This window comes from Malaya genurostris, chromosome 3 (assembly GCF_030247185.1).
Source record: "Malaya genurostris strain Urasoe2022 chromosome 3, Malgen_1.1, whole genome shotgun sequence".
NCBI lineage: Eukaryota > Metazoa > Arthropoda > Insecta > Diptera > Culicidae > Malaya > Malaya genurostris.
In genome coordinates this window covers 1,912,885-1,940,345 of record NC_080572.1, presented here as the reverse complement: position 1 = coordinate 1,940,345, position 27,461 = coordinate 1,912,885, and the positions used below count along the sequence as shown (strand labels likewise).

At 37.2% G+C, this 27,461-nt stretch overlaps 3 protein-coding genes and 1 long non-coding RNA gene across 9 annotated transcripts; 3 read left to right on the top strand and 1 right to left on the bottom strand.

Moving 5' to 3' along the window:
* The first annotated feature begins 245 nt into the window (after window positions 1–245).
* LOC131439255 (ubiquitin carboxyl-terminal hydrolase 5) lies at window positions 246–3,129 on the top strand. Its single transcript, XM_058610046.1, has 3 exons — window positions 246–483; window positions 549–2,727; window positions 2,797–3,129. Exons 1-3 carry the CDS (start codon window positions 385–387, stop codon window positions 2,967–2,969), a joined length of 2,451 nt encoding a protein of 816 aa, XP_058466029.1. The 5' UTR covers window positions 246–384; the 3' UTR covers window positions 2,970–3,129.
* On the bottom strand, window positions 3,033–27,461 carry LOC131439257 (phosphoserine phosphatase). Of its 2 annotated transcripts, none has more exons than XM_058610053.1 (5): window positions 27,181–27,461; window positions 3,958–4,353; window positions 3,620–3,900; window positions 3,395–3,559; window positions 3,033–3,325 (listed from the first exon to the last, which is right to left on the bottom strand). In XM_058610053.1, exons 1-5 carry the CDS (start codon window positions 27,252–27,254, stop codon window positions 3,243–3,245), a joined length of 999 nt encoding a protein of 332 aa, XP_058466036.1. In that variant the 5' UTR covers window positions 27,255–27,461; the 3' UTR covers window positions 3,033–3,242. The 2 variants fall into 2 exon arrangements, with proteins under 2 accessions (XP_058466036.1, XP_058466037.1); XM_058610054.1 differs by lacking the exon at window positions 27,181–27,461 and adding an exon at window positions 18,571–18,742.
* Window positions 9,734–11,803, top strand: LOC131439256 (beclin 1-associated autophagy-related key regulator). 5 transcript variants are annotated; one of them, XM_058610048.1, is made up of 4 exons: window positions 9,734–9,856; window positions 9,911–10,193; window positions 10,249–11,303; window positions 11,367–11,803. In XM_058610048.1, exons 2-4 carry the CDS (start codon window positions 9,997–9,999, stop codon window positions 11,609–11,611), a joined length of 1,497 nt encoding a protein of 498 aa, XP_058466031.1. In that variant the 5' UTR covers window positions 9,734–9,856; window positions 9,911–9,996; the 3' UTR covers window positions 11,612–11,803. The 5 variants fall into 5 exon arrangements, with proteins under 5 accessions (XP_058466031.1, XP_058466030.1, XP_058466033.1 ...); XM_058610047.1 differs by having other exon boundaries at window positions 9,746–9,838; XM_058610050.1 differs by having other exon boundaries at window positions 9,751–9,856; window positions 9,971–10,193.
* Window positions 18,998–24,341, top strand: LOC131439259 (uncharacterized). The gene is made up of 3 exons (XR_009231091.1): window positions 18,998–19,497; window positions 19,631–19,776; window positions 23,652–24,341. It is a non-coding gene; the product is annotated as an uncharacterized LOC131439259 (long non-coding RNA).

Here is a 27,461-nt window from a genome sequence, read left to right as displayed (position 1 = left end):
AAATACCGATATTTCAATTTTCATACAGACAAATACCGATTTTTAGTTTTTGTGTTGGATTCCATAGGGGTAACCAGGGCGAGCGACCTTTTTTTTTGGTCGCAAAATCAGTTTCCGCACTAAATCGATGTTTGATTTTTTGAGAAAGATGTTGTACTGATAGATTTTTCCGCCGTATACAGTTTTTTGGAAAAAACAGTTGACTGCACTGGTCCAAAGATAATTTTTCCAACTGTCAACTTTGTAAAAGAAAAAGAACACAACATTCACAGATCGAACGAGAAGCAACCGCGTTTAACTGCATCATCTTGTTTTTTTAAACGCTCTCAGTAAAAGTGATTTGCAGAAAAAGCAAAACCGACAATTTGCTAAAACGGACGACAAATGATGGAACTGCTTCAGAAACAAATAAACCAAATCAAAATCCCTTGCGCTAATGACAATGTGTATAAAGAGGAGTGTGTCTACAGCTTCGATAGTCCGGTAAAGATTTTTTTTCATTTGTTGGTTATATAGGTAATTAATGAGTAATGGTCGATTATTGGTAGGAATCCGCCTCTGGGCTTTATGTGAGTTTAGCCAGCTTTCTTGGATTTGGAGAACCATTTGCCGAAGGGTATGCAGTGAAGACTGGAAATAAAGTTTTCCTACATTTGAAGCGGGACAAGATTGCCGTAGTGGACTCTCCCGAGGAAGGCCCGGAGAAGAAGATTACACGTCTAGCTATTGGTGTGGAAGGTGGATTTAATCCGTCCGAGCAGAAGAAGTATGAATACAAAGAACATTATAAGATAATTATTCTGCCGGAACGTGTTACCTTCAACTATCCGAATCAAGATCTTCCGCTAATTGTACAGAACTCTGTGGAAGCGGTGCTCAATGCAGAAGCCGTCTCGGCGAAACGGGAACGTGAACAATTATCCGGAACCTGGGACGGTGAAATCAGACAGATTTCTCAGCATGCGGAGAATTTACTCCAATTGGATAACGGAAGGAAGATTCCTCCCACTGGATGGAAGTGTGCACGCTGTGATCTGAACAATAACTTGTGGCTCAATCTGACGGATGGGTCGATACTGTGCGGTAGAAAGTTTTACGATGGTTCCGGAGGTAACGAACATGCATTGAATCACTATCGCGAGACGAGTTATCCGCTAGCTGTGAAACTGGGAACGATTACTGCGGATGGGAAGGGTGATGTCTACAGCTATCAGGAGGACGATATGGTCGAAGATCCCTATTTGATAAAACACCTGGCTCACTGGGGTATCAACGTGGGTCAGTTGGAAAAGACTGAAAAATCCATGATTGAATTGGAACTTGATCTCAATCAAAAGATTGGTGAATGGGGAATTCTCTGCGAGAGTGCTAGTAATTTGAAACCGATTGCTGGTCCAGGATTGACCGGAATGCGTAATCTGGGAAACTCGTGCTATCTTAACAGTGTGATGCAGGTAATTTTCACGGTTCCGGACTTCATCCGACGATTCGTCGATGGAGCTCCAGATTTTTTTGAGGCTTACCCCGTTGACCCGGCTAATGATTTCAACATTCAAATGGCAAAGCTTGGAACAGGATTATGTAGCGGAAGATACAGTGTTCTAACAGAAAATAGTATGGATACAACAGATTCTGGTGCTGGTATAGCACCCACTATGTTCAAGGCACTAATCGGCAAAGGTCATCCTGATTTCTCCACCAAACATCAGCAAGATGCTCAGGAATTTTTTCTGCACTTGGTAAATACATTGCAGAAACACAGCCGACATCAAGTAGATCCAGCCGAAGCACTTAAGTTCTGCATTGAGGATCGCGTGGAATGTTGCTCTAGTGGAAAAGTGATGTATAATCGACGCGATGACTGGTGCCTTCCGTTGCAGATTCCATTGAATCAGGCTACCAATATCGCAGATGTAAAAAAGTACGAAGATGATTTAGCACTGGCGGAAAAAGAAGGCCGTCGACTTGATCCGGATGCCTTGGTACGTCCAAAAATACCTCTCAGCGCTTGTCTAGATGCATTTGCTCAACCGGAAATAGTGGAACAGTTTTACAGCACGGCCATCAATGCCAAAACAACTGCTAAAAAGACTACCAAATTGGCTACCATGCCAGATTTCTTAATGCTTCATTTGAAGAAGTTTACCCTCAAGGAAGACTGGACTTCTGTCAAATTAGACGTCGCGATCGACATTCCGGAAGAACTAGACCTAGAAACTCTTAGAGGAACGGGCAAGCAACCGAATGAAGAAGAACTTCCAGAACTAGTTGGTAAGGCTCCTACTCCTCCCCCGATGGATCCGGCCGTCATGGAGCAATTGATGGCCATGGGGTTCCCTCCAGAAGCATGCAAACGGGCAATTTTTTTTACCAAAAATACTGGTGCTGAGTCAGCTACCCAATGGATCATGGAACACATTGCCGATGCTGATTTTGCCTCTCCATTCGTTCCGCCTGGCACCGATGTCGGTAAAGACAAAGCTTCCGGAACGGTTCCGGCCTTCGTTCCAGATCCGATGGGACTGGAAATGTTGATGGGAATGGGATTCACTAAACTGCAGGCTAGCAAAGCTCTGAAGGAAACTCAAAACAATACTGAAAGAGCGGTTGACTGGATTTTTTCTCATACAGACGAGTTGGACAGCTTAGCGCTTGGCGGTGTTCTGGAAGAGTCAACTGCGCATGCTACTACCTCAAGTGGGCCGCAATCTAGAGATGGAACTGGCAGTGAGTTTTCTCCGTTAACTGATCTGTAGGAATTAATTTAACTTGGTATTTTTTCCTTCTTTTGTATAGAATATAAACTGGTGGCATTTATTTCACACATGGGTACCTCGTCACAGGTCGGTCATTACGTGTGTCACATCCTCAAGCACGGCCAGTGGGTAATTTTCAACGACAACAAAGTGGCGATTTCACAGAATCCCCCCAAGGAACTTGGATATTTATATCTGTACCAACGGATTTAAAACCTATCAGTAGTAAGCAACTTTCTTTCAACAATTCGATAAATTGCTTCGCCGAGTGAGGCGTTGTACGGTAGAATTTGCTATATGTTTCATTCGTTCTTTACTCTTAAACCTAATTTCTAACGCTAACTTATTGTCAACAATAATAATTAAAATCTCAGCATACTTGTATGAATTAATTTCGAATACCCTCGAAAGGTTTGTATGAATTAATCTGAAATATTTGTTTACTTAGAACGGTTATTTACAGACAGTTTTAGAGGATCTTCCTGATCACCACAGAAGATCAGCAAAGTTAGTAACATAATACGTTGCTCGTTTCTGGACTTCCTCCCTTACGACATTACCTCCATAACCTGTAATATGACAACAAAAAATATTGTTTATCTGCAGTCATACAACATTTAACCTATTATTGAACACACCAATGAAGTAATCAGCAGGTGGACTAGCCTCCAGATCGGTCATTCCATCGCCAATCATTACAACTATCTTATTGCTCTTGAAGCGGCTCTTTATAATGTTGATGGCCTCACCTTTACCGCCGGATTTGGAAGTAACCTGACTAATGTCGAAACCAGCGTAACTTCCTGAAATTCATACAGAATTGATTGAATAAATCCATCAATAAAGTTATACGGCAAACAAACCATTGAAGTGGAAATACAGCTTGTTGGCAAATAGATTGCATAAAGGAATTTCCAGTGCATCAGCTATCGGTTCAATCAAACAATCAAATCCTCCGCTGATCATATAGATTTCGGCATTGTTTTGTCGCAACTGATCAATTAACTCTCGCACCCCAGAAGAAACCGTGCTCGGACGGGTTTTCAAAAACTCGCGAATCTGTTTTTGCGATGGTTTAATGATGTCGAGTCTTCGCTTCAAGGCATCCTGAAACGTCATACTGCCACCCATGGCTTCTTTTGTTCTGGAAATGAAAACTTGCTCAACTGTTTTATCATGCAATTCTATTTTGAAAACTTACAGTGCTACAACCTCGCTACCCTTGCCGCAAAACTGTGCTAACTCATCAATACCTTCTTCAGTGATAATGGTCGAATCGACATCGAAACAAACGATTTGTGCCCTATTGAGCACGTCACGTGCTTCACACGTTTGTTTGGCATGGTTTACTGTTGTTACTTTGTCGTGTGTCATTCTGACAGACTGCGGTTGCGGATTTGTGTTGTTACCGGTAGTGACTCCGTTGGCTACGCTGTTTGCCTGTATGTGTTTGAGTACAGGTTTGAAGACAGGTGGCGCCGGTAAACTGTTGCGTCGACCGATTTCAACTCCTGGCACTCCGTTTCCGAGTGCAACGGATGTACCACTGGCCGTAGGCTCTGTAGCCGATATCGCTACCAAACTACCAAAAAGTGCACTGCGTTATCAAAAATAAAAATATAAAAATGATTTGTTAAAATAAGTCCGAAATAATTTGTTTAAGTCTTGTTAAGACGTAGAGCTAGGTTTTTTAATCTGACGAGGAAAACAGATTGGAAAAATGACATGCGAATACAGCTGTGTAATGGAAACCACGAAGATGCTACCGCAGAGACGAGATTTGAACCCGTGGCTAACTCCCATCCGGAGAAAACGTTTTTCTTAATCAATCTACCTTGCCTATGAAACACACATGAAGAAACAGCCTAATTGAACAGAATAACCGAGCATGCTTCGCTGTGATCGGGAGCTACACCGTGCAATCAGATCTCAGAACCCCTCAGTCAGTACACGTCGCATCACAAGTCGATTTACACTCTCGACTTTCCTTTACTTTTGTCACCGTTTAAGAAGTGACAATTAGCTTAATGGGTATTATACATTCAATAGAAGCCCCGACCTGAAAGGATTCTTATACCGTTTTCGTTTTAGAACCTACACGCGGGCCACTCTGACTCCGAGTAAAACGAACACGTGGTAGGCGTCCTAAACAACAACTCATATAAAAAAGAAAAAAAAACAAACTCGCATGGATGCGTGGTGCGACCCGAGAAAATTTTCAGAGCGAAACTACGCGAATGGAGTACGATCTAGAGCGACCCCAGGTTGCTAAAACAAACTCATCAAAAGTTGTTTTGGCGACTCTCGGGCTGCTCTGATCAATAAACGAAAACGGTATTAGTGTCAGTAGAATCGTACTACTATAGTCTTGCAATGATTCTGTACGCTATGAATCGGCTACAAAGTCAGTTGTAACAAAAAGATCAAATTCCACAAAAGAAATTTACTGCCCAGACGTTTAATAGAATCGAACCGATAAGAGCGAATTTCGAAAGATGAAAACTATCATTTGCACTTGAGACCTTTCTAATGTTCGTCTTCAAATGGCTTAAGCTTGTTGAAATCTGTTTAACCCTCCGTCTGACAGATATTTTTATATCTTCGGTCTGACTGATGGGTCTGGCCAGACCTCTATTCATTTACTTTTTTTTTACGCATTTCGGTATAAATAAGAAGTGTATTCAGGTTAATTTCTATACAAACCAGGTATAGTTCGTTTCTTACATTTCTTACTTGTCATGTCAAAAAATTTTACGAAATCTTATAAAAGTAAAGATATTACACAGAAAAATGGGAATAATAAAATCAATAATGTTTTTGAGCGTTTTTTTAAATTTTATGATCTGAACATTTTTGTGAGTTTGTCGTTGTTCGAATGCTGTTGGCAAACTTGAGATGAACAATTTGAAGCAATAAAAACTGTGTATGCGTCCAGCAATATATTTAAAAGGAGCGTAATTTTGCATATTGTGACTCACGCAAGAACTCCTGAATGAAATCAAAATATTGCGATTTTTTCTAACAGCGCTGCATAGCAACAAACTTATCAGTAACACACGTCATAAATCTCCAAACATGTATATTTTGTAATCTTTCTATATCTTTTAATTGACTCTGCCCAACGTCTTCTCTTTGGTGTAAAAAGATAACTATTGATAGTAATTGATAGAGTTAGAAATGAAGTGTTTTTTGAAAGGTGGTGTGTGACTAAAGACTACCTAACGTATTTAGTCGTATCAATGAAAACGCAAGAAATTAGTAGCATTTGTAGGAGTATTTGGTATCATTGGATAATCTTCTAACGACTCGGATAAAGAAACCATAGATTTAATTTTGATTTGCAAATTAGTATGTTATTGTTCTTCAAGATTCAGTAGAATACCTTACTTCACGTTCATTGTTCATTGAAATGTGATGAACTACTTTTCAACCTTGTATTGATGAAAAGAGAAAAATTATACTTATACTGAACCATATTAACTAATCATCATAATTATTTTATAAATGTCAAGAAAGGCTAGCAAAATTTATTTTACTTATTTAAATATAAAAATTTAACCCGCAGATTGTCGAAAAACAGATACGTTATTTCTAAATCTTATTCTATTTACGACGAAATAGACGAAAAATTGTGGAACCAGAGAACCAAAACTTTCACTAATATTCTCGATGTATGGGAGCTGTCAAGTTGTCCACGAGTTGGCTACGATAGCCAGGCCCCTACTATGACGTCATGAAACTGTGGCCAGAGATGTCCATCTCCTCTGTGTGACGAAGAGCAAGCAAAATTTCTCCCCTCGCACTGACAACTTCAACGAGAGCTCTTCTCTTTCACATATACACACTACTGTTGTATAAAGTGTGCACGCATCATGAGTGCGTTTGTTTATTTCCTTTTACCTCCTCCACTGAATCGCACTGTCGTGATCAACAGCCAATTTCGATTTGGTGTATTGCCGTCTCTCCATTTTTTTAGTCCAAACTGCCTCGCGCAAGCGTCGTCGAACGAATTACGAATTTTTTTAAAGCTGCAATATTTCCAGCAAATTCTTGCACAATCATTAACTGAAGACCAAGCAAACACCAGGACTGCCATGGCAACATTGTCAAGGAAACGAAGGGGAAATAAACATCGTTTTATGTTATTTATGTTTTATGTTTTTAGAATGCTTCCAAAACTTCCGTTTTGGCGAATTTTCATAGACCACTAGACCAAGAACGCAAGGAATAAGGTTGATGATATAGACATACATATTTATCACAGGGTCGAATGTTAAGACGATTAACAGAAGCATTCGAACATTTATTTATTCATTTATTCATCCATATTTTTTTATAAAGCTGACCTAAGATTTATATTTATATATTTTATATATTTTATATTTACATCCTCCACACTCCTTCTCGACTCCACTCTCAACAGTATATGATATACAAAAACTTATCATTGAATCGAGATGGTTTCTGTATGTTATTTCTTTGTCTTAGAACTCTTGTTGTAGAACTAGTGCAAGACGACGGATTCGGGAAAATATGGTTGTATTTTTCGTCTATCCTTGGTAATACATGTGATCCGTTATCAATCGTTGGATGAGTGCTTTCTAAATTATTATTGTTGGTTGCAAGATTACTGTACGGGTTTGGAACTCTTTTGACGTCTTGAACGTTTCTAGCGTACAGTCCACCTCCGGAGTTCATGAGAATAACCTTGGCTCCTTCTCTTGCTATCACAGTGAACTTTTCCGGTGAAAACGTTGGATGTACTTTTGACTTCTTTTGTTGTGCTAACAACGGTGTCTCCTATACTTATGTCTGATTCTTTAGCCCCGCGTGCCGCGTCCGCGTAGTGTTTACTAGTAAACTTCGATTCACAATACCGCTCTCTTATGTCAATGCGATCCAATTGATTAGCTTCTGATTTCTTCCAAAGGCTTGGAAAGGTCCCTCGATATTTTCAACCGACTAACAACTCGAAAGGGGTTACTCCGAGCCGCGAATGAGGAATCAATGTGTTGTGAAAGTAATTTCTTAGATGAGCTTGTTGTTATTACGAACATCAAATCACCAAAATTTTGTTGGAAAAAAATATTTTTTTCACTACAGTGATTACTTCACTGAGCGTGATACTGGTAATAGGTAAAATCAAGTGAAGTGATATGTGAGTGAAGTGAAAGTGGAAGTGGAAGTGAGAACGGTAATAAGGGCCATTTTGTTCGACTTTCCAGTGTCCCGCTTTTAAGGGGGAAGTAATGGATAATTTGAATCAAAAAACATTTTTTTGTATTTTTTTTACGGAGAAACAGCTTAAGAAAAATTTTTCAAACTTTTTTTTACATTATAAAGAATCGTTTAAAGAATATTTAGTTAAATTTCCGTATATTAATATTGAAAACTAAGGCGGTAACAGAACATTAGCCAAAAACTCTTTTGAGAATCACGTTGCGCGGTGAACACGATAACTCGGCTTAAAATTATCTGAAATCAGAAAAGTTCTTAAATTTACTCAAAGTTCGAATTATTTCACCCCCCTACGTCGTTTTCAAGTCATTATTGTCGTGATCAACAGCCAATTTCGATTTGGTGTATTGCCGTCTCTCCATTTTTTTTAGTCCGAACTGCCTCGCGCAAGTGTCGTCGAACGAATGACGAATTTTTTTTAAAGCTGCAATATTTCCAGCAAATTCTTGCACAATCATTAACTGAAGACCAAGCAAACACCAGGACTGCCATGGCAATATTGTCAAGGAAACGAAGGGGAAATAAACATCGTTTTATGTTATTTATGTTTTATGTTTTTAGAATGCTTCCAAAACTTCCGTTTTGGCGAATTTTCATAGACCACTAGACCAAGAACGCAAGGAATAAGGTTGATGATATAGATATACATATTTATCACAGGGCAGAATGTTAAGACGATTAACAGAAGCATTCGAACATTTATTTATTCATTTATTCATCCATATTTTTTTATAAAGCTGACCTAAGATTTATATTTATATATTTTATATTTACATCCTCCACACGCACCAAAGTGCTAGAGCAGAGCTAATAAATTCTCTGAGGTGGATGCAGATACTTTCACAGAGGTGTACACGCCGGTGAGCACTCTGGTGTATGGTTTGCGTAGAAGAAGTGTGGGACACGCAAAATCAGCAAAATAAAACAATTTATCGTTAAATTTTTGGTTTTCATTGCAAATTTTTCATAGCAAGGCCAGATCTACTCTCTATTAATTGAATTTCACAGAAGTGTTCGCTCACCATCACGCGCCAGTGATCACTTGTGTGTATTTAGGCGAGAGCACGTGAGAGCGATTCGTGCGAAGAGAATGTTATTCTCTCGCACCAGCTTCTTTCAACAGAAGCACGCACTCAAAGTCTGTCTGTCTGGACACGGAGAAAGAGTGCGCTTTCCTCTTTGTGTGGAGCGGAGCAAATATATCCGCAGTGTTTAATTGAAACCTACGCCCTGGTGTATCACTCTAGTGAAATGCCATCTCTGACTGTGACCAGCATCATTTTGCAAAAACAAAACAATGAAGAAGAATGGTTAACAAACAATTGGATTTTACAAACTACTTGTTTATTCAGTACCCTTTACAGTACTTCCCCGGAAATTATCGATCAGAATATCATCACTACGATAAGACAATTAAGATTTTACTCGATTTGAAATGCTCGAATGTTTGTTTACCATATTCTGAGCGCTCTGATTGCCCACCAAATGCCCCAGATGTTTTCCACGATAGCACTTGCTGCAGCGCCCTATCCTTGCCACCGAGCTGAACAAAAGCAATGACGCATGTGACCACCTCTACTATTACATCGTGCTACCAGTCAGCTGAATCATCAGCTGTTTATGATTGTTGTATTGATGTCAATAATAACGCTAGCATAACGCTTTACCTGACAGCTTCACGATGCAGGCAAATTCGAATGCTATCTTTTGCACACTCATGCGATTTCGTCCGATTGAATCGCTCATTCTCACTTTGCTTGCTGCAGTGTTCAGTTTGCTGTTGATTTTTGCTAGATTATTTAAGTGAACAGCAAAGTGCGACGTAGGTTTTACATTTCTAAGTGGTAAATTTTCAATTTTCAGTAGGTATTGGATGTGACAAATATCAATTTTATGTTCACTATCAAACATTACAGGAAAACATTCTGTAGAACCTGAACATATTAGACAGTGAAAAGTTTTATCTGACACCGTAGGCGCTGTGGCTGATGGAGTGGTAGTCATGGCCATCAGTATGACTTCAGAAGGTGGTGCTCCGGAAAACTTCCACATTTCGTTCGGGAACGATGACGATGATTCCAACATGAGTTCAGGATCGATGCGATGTCCTCTGTGCAGCTACTCAAAGCGTCACTTTTACTGTAGGAGCTGTATTCGGAACGGAGACTTTTTGCATTCCTCACATCATTTGCTTGAAAGGTAAATTCACCGAAGGGAAAATATTTGAGTTATCTTTAGAATTTCATCATTCAAGGTTTTCCGATAAGCAATCCCGTTACAAAAATCTTAAATCCGCTCACAATACGCTAGAAAACAAGTGCGTTCATTTGTTTTCTCGTCGAAGGCTAAGTTGTCAGCTGCGGGCCGAGATTAAACAGAAGTCCGAAAATATTGACAACATTCGGAAGTTGATGGTTCAGAAGCGGGAAAATGTATTACGATTACAATCGCGAAAAAAAGAATTACTCGAATCTAACCGCATGCTACGCATGAAACTTCCCCGTTGCGATGATAAGGTGAAGGTGATTGGCGACTATGTCCTATCGAAACTGGAGGAAAGTGAACGACGGCGAGGATGTCTGGCCGATTTACAGTCAAAGCTTAAGCAACTGAAGCGGGACAATATTGAAAAATTGATTAAATATATCTTTCCAGTATCTCAAGCCATAAGCAATAAAAGTAGTTTTTCCAGCAGCGACGGGGAGAGTAAAAATACAATTAATGAAATTTCCGAAGCGACCAGGACGGCATACGTTCGAGGAAAATGGATCTTACAGGACAGTTTCGGTGAAATACAGCACATAATTGTGGCTCCAGCTTTACCAGGCAATGGGAACTATTCCGCGTACAACGACTGGGCTACGGTGAATCCGGCCACAGAAGTGTCATCCGTAGGTAAAACTGAAGATCCAACTAAAAACATGGCTAGCAGAAATCCCGCACACACAATCGCTGCTGCTTTAACCTATACTACTCAGTTGACTCAGATAATTAGTTTCTATTTGGACATTCGCCTCCCCTACAAAGTATCGTACAATGATTTTTGTACTACTGCTCTCTCGGAGGCTCACTTCAATCGAAAAGTCGCCCGCTTGAACGCCAACATTCTCTATTTATGTTACACGCAAGGTTGTCGTCTAGTCGAACTTCGTCCAACGCACACTCTAGAAAATGTTCAACGTCTACTTAATGCATCTCATGCAGATCTGGGTCGCCTAGGACCTATGGATAGAAATTTTTGTTTGAACGAGCAGACGGATACGGCTTTAACACAGTACTTGGGTACAGGGGAAGACTCCGATTCGGACGGTAAGCTACGCATTTTAGTTGACATGATTGGTGAAAAATTGCAACCATCACTTTGAATTTCAGGCGAAGGCAATATACAACACGAATGGGAGGCTGTTCCCAGCAATCTCCCACCACCTGGAGAAGCAGACGCGTTACACATAGCGGGAACAATCGGCACTAGTGCACTGCCCTACAGCAATACTCATCGATACCAAACCCATCATCACCTTTACAACCAGCACCACCATCCGGTAACGACAACGAGTCTCATGACCAGTGCTGTCGCTTCCGTCACTTCGCTCTGGAAGGGCTGGACTGGAAAGTAATAGATGACGAATAGCATACTAGTATAGATATAACAAGTGATAAACAATCGAACAATGGTTGTCTTGCACATACCAGGTCATTCAAAGCAAAGCGATGAATTAAAACTCTGCCTGACCTTTAGCTGCTTACATATTTTATTTTCGTAACGTTCGAAGAGAATAAATTTATTGATTTTTTTTATAAATAGTAAATGTAGGTAGAGACATTTCTAAATCCGAAATTCGAGAATTATGCTGCAGTTGAGAAGGGCGATTGGTTTCCAAATTGGAACATATAGACAAATGATATATTGAGAGTAAAAGTTTACTCCAGAGGCAAAAATATAAAGATTCTTCGATCCAAAAAACTGGTTTGTCATTGAGCTACAGAAAGTACATGTGGTGGTATTTTAATTTTAGGCCGGCATTCTCTATTCACAACTACAATACTCTGTTCCATCATTCAGCAGATAGAGACATTTGAGATATACTTGTGTTTAATCGAAGCAAAAATTTGAACTCGAATGATACGACGAAAAAAAAAAGTGAACGAACAACGTTACAGACAGGCAAGGCACATGCACAGAAAAAAGTGTCACCAGGAAGATCATATTTACGGAACGTCTGAATGACACACAGGTCCGTCAAGAGAAAACTCCGGTCCAGGGGACTGCAAAATTACGGGTCCCTATACATTAGGGCATGGGAATGTTACGAAATTAAGAAATTTTTAAGAAAATGTTAATTTAGAAAGAAATTATTCTGAGGAATTAATTATTAAATGAATAATTAAACAGAAATGATTGAATTTTGCAATCATGCATTTCGATATGAATTTGTTACAAAAATAAATAATGATTAGAGTTCTGATATCAATACACCAATTTAAAGTACATTCTTCTTTTTGAGTGTAATACTACGGCAAGGACAGCTCTACATTCTGATTATGTGTATATGTATATGTATATTTGGTTTACAAGCCGCATTGAGATGCTCCATCATCCATCATTAATTATATGTAGGATGCATAATTGCTTCCGGATTAAAAATAAAATCAATGATTTTCAAAGTAAATCATGTCGGCATTCATGTCTGGTTATGTTCACGAGCGATTTTGACTACAATTCTCAAAACAGATCAAATCACCCAATGATTCTGTCCTACAGGAATCAAGAATAACCGTAGTGAAAAATTATTACCGATTTCTTGTGACGGAATATCCCTATTGTTTTGGTAGATGCGATTCAGTAATTACTGATTAATTAATCTTAGAAATATCTGATCAGTAGCGATCTTGATTGAACAAGATTACAAGCGAACCACCCATTGGTAATGATTGCGATTTGGTCATTTCTTGATCATAATCTTCTCTGACCTGACTGACAACCTAATTCTCATTATAAAAATTCTTGAGTATTCAAAAATATGACGATGGTCTTGGCGGATTGCATGTTGATACCATCATGTTTTCTGCTGATTGACTAATAAGAGTTACTTAGAAATTAGTTGGCAAAGTTGGATTTTATCATGAAGTGCAAAAACATTAAACGAAATTTAGAACAACCTCCCCGACTACACCATTCCTGTTAAAGAATTCACACGAAAAACTCGATACCATTTAATTTTGACGAGAGCGATAGTTATTCGTGTTTGATGCGCACGCCTACTGCGATCGTTCCTATTCCTACGCGAAGTAACAATATTCAATTAATTATAACTTGAAAGGTCAACTGATCAACTTAACTATTTCCAGAAAACAGACTGTTTATTGTTTGATCCGTCCGTTCTCAAGGCTGGTTGGGAAAATTATGAGCGTGCTGTTATATTACATCATAGCCTGCTGTGATCAAGTTGAAATCATAGTCCCAAAGAAAGTGTACTAAATATTGTCGCTGCAGCACTAATCTGCAATTCGCTGGATAGTCTAGCGCAGCGACGTTGCCGAGCGACGTCAGTTAAACGGCCATTTCCTATACATCAACTGGTAGAGTCATGTTGCTTCATACATATTTTGTTGTCTTGTTTATGAACCACGTGCTTCAACATAAATAAATAAATGAATACACTGTCTTACCTCCGCTAACGCACATAACGATGGAATATAGAAATTGATATTCCACGCGCTTTAAGTTGATAATGTATGTTTAGGAATCAATGGGTTTGACACTAAACATTACAAGGAAGTGAATTTTCGTACAATTATGAGTGATTAATATATCGCATGCCAGTCTACATATCATTGGTGCCCAGTGAACTTCGCTGGAGCAACATAATCAGACAAGAGAGATGTCGCTTCAGATTTTTTCTGCATGCACAATACTCTGAGCCCAATTGAATATTCAACATAGTGCCGCCCCGACATTTGTGTGTCCAATTCTTATTTTTATTTAGTTCAATTTCCATGATTTCGTGTTAAGGATCAGTGACGTATGTTTCTTCTTTAAATGATACAACGATAGTTTTTTAGATTTCTCAACATTCTTTTGTTTTAAATTATTTCTCAATCTTAGGCAATAAGCAACGATTTTTTGTAATTTTGTATAACTGGAATATTTTTCAAAGATTTCCCATTGTTTGTTTTCATTAATTATTTCCGTCTTGTCCTTCGAAGTTGTAATAGTTTCTATGAGCAACATGTTTGAGAATTCTGATTTCCATTGTTCATTACTTTCTTGGTGTAAAATAGGGCCATTCCACCACAATGAGCAACGGGAAATCTTTTTTGCTTACACACCTCGCGATATCAGATCAGCTGAGTTTTCTTTTGAGCTGACATGATGCCATTCTAGTATAGATGATCTTTGTTGAATAATAGTAAGTCGATTAGCAATGAATGTAAGCCATTTGTTAGCGGGTTTATTGATCTAATTCAAGGTTACCATTGAATCTGACCAATAGTGAACTCCAGTTCTACTGATTCTCTTTCTGAATGTACATAACGAGGAACGATAAATTGAGACAGTCCAACTATTTGATGATTATACCATTCCCACTGCTCTTCCAGATCTTTGGGTATTGCCGAATCCCAGTCTAATTTAGCTTTCCAAATATTTTGCATGCATATTTTTCCGTGAACAATAACAGGGATCAATATTCCCAGAGTATCGAAAATTTTCTGGATTTCAGACAGTATTGGTCGTTTATTAATTTTAATTCCAAAATTTTAATAGTAATGGATTTTCCTGGTTCATTTGCAATGTAAATTAATAATAATAATGTAAATTAATAATAAATATGTAGTAATGTAATATAGAATTCCTTTTTTTATGACTACAGACGCTTCCAGATAAATTTGTGCATACTCGGCTGCCAATTCATGCAAACATCGCGCTGATAAATACGAAGCTGAACACGTGCCCTACGTTACTGTATTCAACTGATATGTTTGAACAGCGTCGTTTACGGAAAATCGCCATAATATAAGTTGCAAATGCCTATCTGCATAATCAATCTCAACTTTTCTGAACATTTTTATCAAATCTGCAGTAAGAACATATCGTGGACAACGGAATCTCAATAATATGTTGAATAAATCGTCTTGCACAGCTAGTCATAGAAGTATCGTTCAAGGAACTTCTACTTGATGTTGCTGGCGATCTATTGAAAACAGTTCTTAATCTTGTTGTGCTACTATCAGGTCTTAATACAGCAAGATGAGGGTAGTAGAAAACTGGACTTTTGTCGTTTAGATTTTCATTGTCTATTTTTTCCATACGTCCCATTTTTTCAAACTTTTGCATAACAATTATATAGCCTTCATGCAACGTTTTGTTTTCAATAAATTTCCTTTTCAAGTGTAATAATCTTTCTAGAACCATTTGTTTGGATTCGCCCAAATTTACAATATTTGATTTCAATGGCAATCGTACTACGAAACGCGTCCATCCAAATTTCGACGCATAGATTCAACAAAATATCTCTCGCATGCGAGCTCTTCCTCTGTCGAATTCAGTATAGATACATTTGTAGTTTGATTGTTGAAACGTGAAACTTCTCGATTTGTATTTATTTTTGTTATATTTCCGCCAACTATCCAGTGGTGTGTGGTGCTTTCTTACGCATTTGGTGCAGCTTCTATTATAGCAATTTTCTGAAGTGTGATTGGGTTTCAGACAATTGAAGCATAACTGGGACCGTCTAATGATATGAAGTTTTTGCTCTATTGATTTACTTCCGTACAAGTTACAGGTACCAATAAAATGATCTTTATTGCAGGCAGCACATCCATGTTGTTTGTTTTGATTATTGATTGTCAACACCTTCACTTCTGGTTTATATCTTTTTGAATATCCAAGATTCGACTGGTTGTTTTAATACTTGTAAACAACGGAGACGTACCTCGCTTCATCAAACAATTTTCGCAAACCTTCAGCTGATTCAGACTCCAATGATTGGAGACGAAATAGCTCACGTGTATGCTTTTGGATAAGTAATTAATAGGCATCTGGCTGTATTTCTCGCCTTGTTCTCATCGAATGTACATCATCATCGTATCCACAATATGGTTAATTCTTACTGTCGCATGATTTCGTTGCATTTTATTTTTCCTTGTTCCGATTGTAGAAAGTATACCGGTTGCTCGTTTTCTATTTGCGAACTGTTTGACTCTTCACTCATTTTCATCTGATAAAATGAAGACTTCTCAGTTTCAAGTTCGCAATCGCTGTTTTAGAGGATGTCATTTGTCGTTTGTACCAGGTATTGGTAACCATAACAACCTGTTTTTCGTAACTTTTTCCGATGATTTTTTTTTTCTTTTCATTTGCTTTATCGACCCCAAAGTCCATTTCTAATGCAAGATAAGACATCCCATGTGTTATCTTCCTCTCTTGAATTACTTGTATTACTTTTCAATTGTCTATTCGCCAACCCATGTGTTGGTAATCTTATTGCTGTCTAATGTCTATCGAATTTACTAACCCACGTGTTAGCTATCTATTGCATAAGAATCGAGCCATACCAGACCCTTCTATTTTTTTAAAGGATTAACTTTTTATGAGCAAGTACCCCAATGGTATTGACTCCTTAATACGTTGCTCTGCAAAACTCACCTGGACAGATTCGGTTCGAAGGACCACTAATGTTTATTGTTTTATCCGTCCGTTCTCAAGGCTGGTTGGGAAAATTATGAGCGTGCTGTTATATTACATCATAGCCTGCTGTGATCAAGTTGGAATCATAGTTCTAAAGAGAGTGTACTAAATACTCTGAGCCAAATAAATATTCATCACAAGCAAAACAGAAACTTAAACTGAATCTTAGAAATGATAGCATAATCTGAATATTTTATACTATATTTATATTATACTACTTTATCGATCTAATTATACTACTTTATCTGAAAAATACCTGGTATGAGATTATAAATTGGAATATCTCTATTTGTTCTCCTAAATGAGTTTCATCCCTTTCAAAGTAAACCCGTACCGACTAAATGGACTTATGCCAACGTTTTTCTTTCAGTCATAGAAGCATGCAAACTAGTCCTTCCCTGGTATAACCTTCACAGCCTTCGAGTCGGCTCTTATCTCTTCAATCGACTCGAACCACGTTTCCCTTTTGAGGTCACAGTCAGAAGTCACACAGATCCAAATTAGGCGAATACGGATTGTTTTACGAAGAACTCACATAAAATCAATGCAGTGTGCCTACCAGGACACTCTTTGGCTTCAATCCGTTGTCTGTCTTCTTTGAATGTTTTGTACTAATCAAATGTTTTCTTAGCCTTTTTTAGCAGTTAAAATGTTTCCGCATTCCATTTAAAAAACTAAATCCAATCGCACTTGTTTGTTGAACAATTTCAGATATCGTAAAAATCTAAAAAATAACTTCTGGTGTCTGTCAAAAACATGCGTATTTCGAAAACTAATGGCTTTTTTGACATGAAATTTGACATGGATGTCAGAAAACGGTCACAGTAGTAAATAGACAGTGTAAATTTACTGGTCTGGCAATAATCTTCTGTCAGGCGAATAGCTCCTAAATAGAGCAATAGCACTCTGAGTAGTTATTCCTATCTGCCGAAATGGCGCTAAGCTGACCCAAATCCTTTGTCGTAGTCTATCGCCAATAGTAGAATAATCAGTACCATGGTAGATTACCTTGCAAATGGTCCATTCGCTGTGACACATACCTTTAGATACAGCGCGAATGCAACGTACCCAAATCTCATTTATTCATTACCTATCTATAGTATCTGAGATGCTCTTGATGGTTACGTTAAGGTAATGGGTCCCACTGCTGTGCGCTGCTCGATATTGCTTTGGAAAGCTTGACTAAAGAAGCGGTGCTTCTGAAAGTCTGTTATGTTAACGACGTTGATATTGTGACATGTAACTTTAGGATTATGATGGAAACATACCTTATGATCAAAAAAGTACCGGAATTTTCATTTTAAAATTCCCGTGCTTGTCCAATCGGTAAACTTTTATTCTCTCAACGTTGGCAACACTTTTATACACTTTCTGTCAAATTTTGACGCATATCGTACGATTAGTTTTTGTTTGGCGTCTATACAAAGAAGTTGAAAAATTTTCATGTGGCGATTTTTATAATGGATGAAAATTTAGAACAACGGCTGCATTCGATGAATGTGGGGTGTGTTGCCAACGTTGAGAGAATAAAAGTTTACCGATTGGACAAACGCGGGAATTTAAAATGAAAATTCCGGTTCTTTTTTGATCATAAGGTACACCGGACTCAAGATAAAGGGTTCTCGCTATCAAAATATTAGACCGATGATCAAAGAACAATCTTCGACTGGGACGAAAAGCACAGGCTAAATGGTGGATCCATTACAGAAAAATTATGCCATATCTTTGGCCGAAACCAAGGATGTTGAATTGGTTGGTAACTTTTTTCTTGGGGCATCAAAATCTGAATACGCACTAATCGATTTTTTTTGCACATGTAAGCCACTTTATAATGCTATGTTCTAAAAAGAAAATATCAACTGTTTGCGATATAAATATATTCCTCACCGGTTCATGATGGTTTGAAATTCCAATAATTGTTCAAGTTGAATTTGTCAGACAAATAATTTCTTTTCCTAACGAATAAAAACACTAATTTGTTTCACTTTTTATACACAATAATCCGTTCGAACAGGAAGATACGTCCTCGTTGAAGAAGTTACGGAAAACGACTGATCGCATCCATCGATTGAAACCACTCTTTATTCTAGTATTAAGAGGCTTGATAACAGCTCGAAACAACCATCCAGCACTTCTATTGAGGGCTAACGAAGGGAGATGAAAACGTGCGCACCAACCGGTGATAATGGCTGTGTAACAAATATTTTGTTTCCATTCATTCCGTGATATGACGCGACGGCGATGAAGATAATCAAAACTAAACTACAGAATCAAGTAGCGTAACGCCTTGACCAAAGTATATGGAATATGGGATCATCTTGTTTTCGAAAACAGAGAGCAACGAAGAACCCGTTACACAGTACATGCACGCATCCAATCTATTGCATCACTTTAGTGCATGCATTCAGCAGCTGATGCAAAATTTCATTTGACCGCGACGAGTAACGTCGATGATAAGTGATAATTCGTTCAGAGGGTGTGTTCAATCTAAATGGGCTACGCTAACAAGAAGGCCACAGTTCTGTATTGAACTGTTTATCTTTATAACACACATTATAGTTTTGTGTGTAATCAATTAAACCTGAAATCGATTTAGGTTAGACCTGTCAACAGTATCGATTAAGTAGATAATATGCTGAATTGAAATAAAATGATGAGTCTCTTAATTTTGGACCATCGACGTGAAAGGTTGTATTTTTTTAAACTGAACATTAAAGTGGCGACGAGTTGATAAAATTGGACGGACACAATCAAAGAAGGAGTCTGAATTGCTGGAGTGGGGTAGATATACGGACAATCGCTGTAATTAAAGAAGTAAGTTACCCAACAAAAAGTAATAAAACAGTCCATTATCAATTCATATTTTATAAAAAAGTTCATTGTTTTTGCTGTTGTATTGAAAGCATTGTTTTAATTGAAATCCTTTGTTCGTTATTGTTCTGTACAGCTGGTCGAAAGCGACGCTGATTTCACGTGCTGGCGCAATAGGGTGTCACGTATGCTATAGAGGAGAAGTTTAACGTTATACGGAAAATATAGATTGAAGATATAAAAAAGAGAGAATTGAAACTGGGATCAAAATTGTTCTTAAAGGTACGTTATGTTTTCTACTTACTTATATTATCAGATAATAGTGAAAATTGTACACATAGCGATTGAGAATTTAATCAGAAGAATGGCTCTGATTGGTACCATTGATCCATATGTTCCGGGAACATCTTTTTCCAATTACATAGAAAGATTGGATTATTTTTTTTCTTGCAATAATGTGGAAGATGGTCGCAAGAAAGACATTTTCATGAGTTTTTGCGGCATGACGGTATTCGACGAGTTAAAACTTTTGTACCCAGCGACAGACTTAAAAACGTTAACTTTCGCAGACGTTACGAAAAAATTAAGAGAACGGTATGATAAAATTGAATCTGACATCATTTTGAGATTAAAATTCAGACGTCGGGTACAAGGACCAAGTGAATCGGGTGAAAATTTTATTTTAGGAGTAAAATTATTAGCGGAACAATGTGATTTTGGTGAGTTTAGGGACTCAGCTATTAGGGATCAATTAGTTTTTGGAGTGCATGATTCAAATGTATTGGAACGTTTAGTGCAGGAGGATGATTTGACTTTGTGCAAAGCGGAAAAGATCATAAAGAATAAAGAAATGGCTTCCTCTACAGTGCAAGTAATCAATCAGGGAACTAATGTAAACTCAGTCCGCTATCGTTTTGGTCGTCGGGATGAAAGAAATGGTCAGTATATGGAAAATAAAGATAATAGGTCAAGAAGTAGAAATGAAGATGATTATAGGAGGAAATTTAACAGAGAGAAGTCGAGTTCATATCGTAGGTCAACTAGTAGGGGAAGATATGCTAATTTTGTGTGACACTTTTGCGATATGAAACGGCATATTCAAGAAAATTGTTATCGTTTTAAAAACAGCCAGAGAAATTCGGTGAAATTTGTAGAGGACATTCCGAAGACTGATAAAGTCCACGACTACTTCAAAAGACTAAAACTTGATTACGACACAACTAGTGAGGAGGAATCAGGTGATTATCATACCAATATGATTCGATCTGTTAACAGAGTTAGCGAACCTTGTCTCCTTAATGTGAATATTGTAAAATAAAATATTTAAGATGGAAATTGACAGTGGGTCGGCTGTGTCAGTGATAAGCAAAATTGATTATCTCAAGAATTTGAGTCATATTCCAATAGAAAAAAGTAGTAAAAAGTTGGTAGTGATTAACGGTTCAACTTTGGATGTTTTTGGTAAAGTTTTGGTTGCAGTTTTACTTGATAATGAAAAGAGACAATTAGAGTTAATAATTTTGAATAGCGAGCACCATTTCTTCCCTCTGTTGGGAAGAAATTGGTTGGATATTTTATTCTATGATTGGAGGAATCGATTTTGTGGTGTTTTTTTTCATTAAGAATAAATGTACGAGTATTGCTGAAGACGAAATTATACGCTGTTTGCAATATAAATATGGCGGTATATTTGACGATGATTTTTCTTCTCCTATTAAGGGCTATGAAGCCGATTTAGTTCTAAGGGAAAATGAACCGATTTTCAGAAAAGCGTACGAAGTGCCGTACAGATTACGGGAGAAATTACTAGAGGAGTTAGAAGCATTGCAAAAAAATGGGATTATAACACCCATTAAGACTAGTTTATGGGCTTCTCCCGTAATAGCTGTTATGAAAAAAGACGGCAATATTCGTTTAGTAATCGACTGTAAGGTCTCCTTAAACAAAGTTTTAATCCCAAACACATATCCTTTGCCTACAGCACAAGATGTGTTTGCTTCCTTGGCCGGTTGTAGTGTGTTTTGTTCTCTGGATTTAACTGCAGCCTATACACAAATCAAATTGTCCAAGAAATCTAGGCAATTTGTTGTCATTAATACTTTGAAAGGACTTTTTACTTACAATCGACTCCCTCAGGGAGCTTCTTCAAGCGCTGCCATTTTTCAGCAATTTATGGACAGTATTTTGAAAGGGCTTGATTATGTATATGGCTATTTAGACGATGTGTTAATAGCAGGGAAAAATTTAGAGGATTGCAAAAATAGATTAGAAATTGTTTTGGACAGATTAGCGCAAGCTAACGTAAAAGTAAATTTCAAAAAATGTAATTTTTTCGTTAATAGGCTTCCATATCTTGGGCATGTTATCTCAGGTGAAGGACTTTCCCCGGATCCTCAGAAAGTTGATACAATCAGGAATGCTAAAACGCCAAGTTGTGTTACAGAACTGAAATCCTTCCTGGGGCTAATAAATTATTACAGTAAGTTTTTACCAAATCGTTCATCAATACTGAATCCGTTATATGGGTTATTAAAAAAAGGTTCAAAATTTGTGTGGGATTCAATCTGTGATAAAGCGTTTGAGTGTTGCAAAAGGCATTTGCTTAATGCAAATATTTTAACCTTCTATGACCCACAAAAACCAATTATAGTATTATAGGCAGATGCCTCTTCATACGGGCTAGGAGGGGTCATAGCTCACATAATCAATGAAGAAGAGAAACCAATATCATTCACATCATTTTCTCTTAATCCGGCTCAAAGATCATATCCCATTTTGCATTTAGAAGCGTTGGCAATAGTATCAACGGTGAAGAAGTTTCATAAATTCTTGTTCGGCAAAAAGTTCACAATCTTCACGGATCATAAACCACTTTTAGGAATTTTTGGGAAGGCCGGTAAGAACTCAATATTTGTAACAAGGTTACAAAGGTTCATTATGGATTTAGCAATATATGACTTTGACATTTTATATAGAACATCAAAGGAAAACGCAAATGCTGACTTTTGTTCAAGGTTTCCCTTGTCACCTGAAGTACCTTATAATGATGATAGTGGTATTAATAGTATAAATTTCTCATCCAATCTCCCTCTAGATTTTTCAATAGTTGCTGAAGAGACAAGCAAAGATAAATTTTTGAGGCAAGTCTCGGTTTATTTACAAAACGGTTGGCCTGAACGGCTAGATAAAAGTTTTAGAAATATTTATTCGCAAGCATATAACTTAGAGAGAGTTGACGGTTGCTTACTTTTTCAAAGTCGTGTTGTTATTCCAATATCCTTAAAAGATAGAATATTAAAGCTTTTACATTCAAATCATATTGGCATTATCAAAATGAAACAACAAGCTCGGAGGAGTGTATACTGGATTGGTATTAACAAAGATATCGAACAATATGTAGAACATTGCGATATTTGTGCAAAGATGGAAGTCGTTTCGCACCAAGATAAAACTAATAACTGGGTGCCCACTTTAAGACCATTTAGTAGAGTACATGCGGATTTTTTTTATTTCGAAAGAAATGTTTATTTATTATTAGTGGATAGCTACTCTAAATGCCTGGAGGTCGATGTAATGCCTTACGGAACGGATTCAAAGAAAGTGTTAAAAAAGTTTACTAGTTTTTTCGCAAGATTTGGATTGCCAGACGTAGTGGTAACGGATAACGGCCCACCTTTCAACTCACAACAGTTCATAAATTTCTTAGAGAGACAAGGTGTTCAAAGCAATTGTCAAGCCGAACGTTTAGTAAGGGTAGTGAAAGATGTGCTGAAAAAGTTTCTCATAGACCCAGACATGCGCCAGCTGGATTTAGAAGACAGACTAAATTATTTTTTGTTTAATTGTCGTAATAATGTGTTGACGGTGGAAACAAAATCACCATCAGAAAAGTGTTTTGCTATAAACCTAAAATGTTATTAGACTTGATTAATCCAACAAAAAGATATAAGAATCAATTAGACAATACTAAACGAAACTTACCTTTAATGACAAAAGCAAACAAAACGAAAATTTCAGATTCAATTGACTACAAAGCAGATATTTTTGCGAATCTAAAGCAAAAGGACAAGGTTTACTACAGAAATCCCAATAAACTAGAAATGATTAGATGGTTGGAAGCAATTTTCATTAAAAGAATTTCAACCAATATCTTTCAGATTGCACTCGGCGCTCACATAGTCTCGGCCCACAGGGGGCAGATGAAGTTGCCAAACTATGAGGGACAGAAACGCAATGTGGCGATTCGTGTTACGAGTCAGTAAGAACGAAGAGGAACTAAGAGAACTAGATGCATATCTGAAGAGGAAGAAGATTTCAAAGGATTCGAGTCAACTGGGGAGGCACCTACTCCAGCTAAACCTGAGAGACATCCAGTAAAATTGAAAGCAGCAATAACAAGTAAAAGTCATATTTCGAACGATGCATATGATAACAATCGTGCTAATACACAAAGACTCAGAAGGTCTAATCGAGTAAAAAAGAGAAATTTAGAAAACGATTTCGTTTATACATAATCAGTTAGATATTTTGCTTTCGAAATTAAAAGTGTAATTTCATATTGTCAAAATAGTTTCATATGTTGTAAAAATATTGTACATAGATTCTTAAGAGAGAAGGTATTGTATTGAACTGTTTATCTTTATAACACACATTATAGTTTTGTGTGTAATCGATTAAACCTGAAATCGATTTAGGTTAGACCTGTCAACAGTATCGATTAAGTAGATAATATGCTGAATTGAAATAAAATGATGAGTCTCTTAATTTTGGACCATCGACGTGAAAGGTTGTATTTTTTTAAACTGAACATTAAAAGTCCGAAAAATATACATATTTCTAACGAATCAAATTTCAATGTTCTGAAAAAACGAGTGCGAGGTATTATTTTACTAGTTTCCAAACTGGTTCATCAGGATTAGTTCAGAGGGGAGGTTCCTCATCGACTTCAAACGACTCCGAATGAAATCTTCATTCATTCGTATTCAAATATGTTGAAATAATACTCGTCAAAAAAAAATGTGACATACAAAATGTCATGAGAAACTTACGACAGCCATGATCATGATAAATTTAATTAAATTGGATATCGACGACTTTTAAATTTCGGGAAGACTGTTTCAGTGGTAATCCTAAGTTTGATTTGTCATTTGAATCCCAAAATGAGCATACCTGAATGGGCTAGTATTAGCTGAAAACGACAAATAGCTGAAATTGCAAATAGCATTAACTTTGCGTCTGCTTAGCGGTTCAAATTGAACTGTTCAAGTTTGCACTAAGCAGTTCAATTTGAGTTCGAAATAAAGTACAATTTTCAGTACGCCTTTTATTTAAAAATAATGAACAAAAAACAGAAGAAAGAAATTATCAGATGATTTATTTCAATCATCTCAATCATTTTTTTGACGTGAATTCGTCTTACTTTACTATAAGGCGCATTTTCAAAATTTATCCTATAGGTGAAAGATAAGTTTTTGATTATCTCTTGCTTATTCAACCTATTAACCTAATATTTTCTCCACGTCTACGGAGATGTGATCAGAATATTATGATAGAATTTTCAGTTGTATGACATAACCACAAAAAACTCGAAATCAAAGTTGTCTAGGATGTTTGATAAGTAAAATAAAGGTGAAACTTTTATACTTCATTCATTCTAACCTGAGTAGTTGACTCGTTCAGTTCAGACCAGAATCCTGGTCCAGAATTCAATTCTGAATTCAGATGCAGAATCCAATACCAAGATCTAAATTTCAGTTTCTCGTTCCGAATCCAAGCAGGAATCAAATTGTAGAACTCGATTCTGAGCCCGAATTTTAAAACCAAAATCTGTAACTAAGTTCAGAATCTTGATTCTAGACCTGAACAGTCGAGCTTAATTTCGGAAATGAATACTGTCTTTGGATCTGAATTGAAGCTCAGACCAGAGATCAGATTAAAACATTCTGTTCAGAATCAGTGATTTCCTCCCTATTTTGCGCCATCAACTATATAGAAGTTAGGATTTTTAACACCCAACTTTTTAAGCTGCATACACACATGCATATGCACATATACACACATATAAACATCGTAACATTGAGTTCTATTCTAATCGATTTTAACTAGGGTTAATGTACCAATAGTCATCTCATTAGTAGAGTCGCCATGTTATTTTACCGATTACTTTCCAGTCAATGAGTTATGATAAAATCAAATACAATATCTTTGTTTCGGTTTTGTAAGGCAATAGCGCAGAAAAAGTAGTTAGAAAATTTTTCAATACTGATATTATAGCGATGCGAAAACTAGAAGCGAATGCTCCTAATTATATCTCACTCTTGAAGTCAATTTATCGAACAGAAACAACAGACCTCACTCTAACTAATGGTTTTCGTATATGAGATGACTAATGGATTTTTTTCGCGAATGCTAGGTTTCACATGAAGGAATAGTTTATATGTTTTGTACATAATTTTATCTTTTCTATTTTTATCAGTGTGTTCAAACACTTTCAAGTGTTGTAAAACAAAAGTTTTAAATGGATTCGTGTGGAAATTGGCGCCTAAATGAATTTTTTTCCGTGTCCAGTCTATATACATTGAAGTGACTTTTTTTTGCACCGTCATTAACATGACAAGGTTAGGGCCACAATTGGCTCATCTCGCCGACTTTTATATTTGATCAAACTGTCTATATGAGACGATTTGAATCAGCTGATTTTCATTTCTTCTTACAGTCGAAGCTTGTTCCATTCATACTAGGAAAACAAAAACAGGAGATAACAGGCCGAAAGCCAAGATCAGTAAAATGAAAAAAAAATCAAATCACTTGTTAATAAGGGTTAACATTGCATTATATTACGGTTGTGCTGAAACGAAATCGGTTTGCTGATTATATGATCCGATTTAAAGGTCTTCGAACTCGATTCCGCTTTGTGTGTTAATTTCAAAACCGTTTATTATTTACATAGAGTCTGCAGATCCAGTTCCCGTATATTTTCTAGCCAACCATGGAACCTCTAAAAAAATACTTTCAATATTATTTTTTCCGAAACGGAACTTTGACACATAGAATATTAATCCCGAGTGTCTGTTTTTATGCCCTTCGTCATGCCAGCGGATTGAACAGATCTAGCTAACAGAGAACTTATTATTCAAATTTGTTTTTCGAACTTATTATTGTTAGAATTACTGCTCGAATTTTTTAAGCAATTGTATTCACAAAATTACTATATTTCGTATTAGCGTCATAGAAACTGTGTTGAAAAGTTTACTTTTTCAAGCATCGCACTGAAACAAACATTCTCCCAAATACCGGAAAGACAATACGTAATGTAGATCAGAGAGATTACTATCGCTTGTATTCATATTATTTATTCACACTTTTCCCTTTGCAGTACTTGTTTTTTTTTCCACTAGAATATAAAAGCATGTACGCAATAGTCTACCCTGATGATAGTATAGCATCCCAAAGGCACGATTGGCTTGATTGCTTTGAAACGTCATTTTTGCCATTGAATGTCCCTTTGCAAGATTTCTCTCTAATACGTGATGGTACTAATCCGCATTAGACATTGCACTGTGTTTGAGGGGGGTACCATTTTGCGACACGATGTTTACTGTTTACTCAAACTACTCATCTTCGCAAAACATGTGGCGAGCGCGTCTGCCACCTTAGTACATTACTAAACAACAATTAGGTACTCACCGTTCTTTCGATGAGCCGTACTGTAGTTTATATTGTTGACAGCCGAATCGGAGATAGTGTCGGCACTGCTGCATTCGTCCTACAAAAACAATGGCACACTGACTACTTCCTTTTACGTAGTTTGACAGCGGTCTACTGAGAAAATAAATTTTCCACCTAGTGAAATTGGTGATTATTAACTGCTGATTGAGTACCCGTTACGTATCGGATATTATCAGCGGTGATAGGTTTGGATGTGTGTTCTTCTGCTTCCCCTGGCAAACTGGTTGAGAGATGCGGTT

Excerpts from the sequence above, each read along its gene's own strand:
- LOC131439255 (XM_058610046.1), top strand. The coding sequence starts at position 385 with ATGATGGAACTGCTTCAGAAACAAATAAACCAAATCAAAATCCCTTGC. Across the intron at positions 484-548 it reads TCTACAGCTTCGATAGTCCG|GAATCCGCCTCTGGGCTTTA; the intron begins GTAAAGATTTTT and ends GATTATTGGTAG. Across the intron at positions 2,728-2,796 it reads ATCTAGAGATGGAACTGGCA|AATATAAACTGGTGGCATTT; the intron begins GTGAGTTTTCTC and ends TCTTTTGTATAG.
- LOC131439256 (XM_058610048.1), top strand. The coding sequence starts at position 9,997 with ATGGCCATCAGTATGACTTCAGAAGGTGGTGCTCCGGAAAACTTCCAC. Across the intron at positions 10,194-10,248 it reads TCACATCATTTGCTTGAAAG|GTTTTCCGATAAGCAATCCC; the intron begins GTAAATTCACCG and ends TCATCATTCAAG. Across the intron at positions 11,304-11,366 it reads GGAAGACTCCGATTCGGACG|GCGAAGGCAATATACAACAC; the intron begins GTAAGCTACGCA and ends TTTGAATTTCAG.
- LOC131439257 (XM_058610053.1), bottom strand. The coding sequence starts at position 27,254 with ATGCAGCAGTGCCGACACTATCTCCGATTCGGCTGTCAACAATATAAA. Across the intron at positions 4,354-27,180 it reads TACGGCTCATCGAAAGAACG|TGCACTTTTTGGTAGTTTGG; the intron begins GTGAGTACCTAA and ends TTGATAACGCAG. Across the intron at positions 3,326-3,394 it reads ACCTGCTGATTACTTCATTG|GTTATGGAGGTAATGTCGTA; the intron begins GTGTGTTCAATA and ends GTCATATTACAG.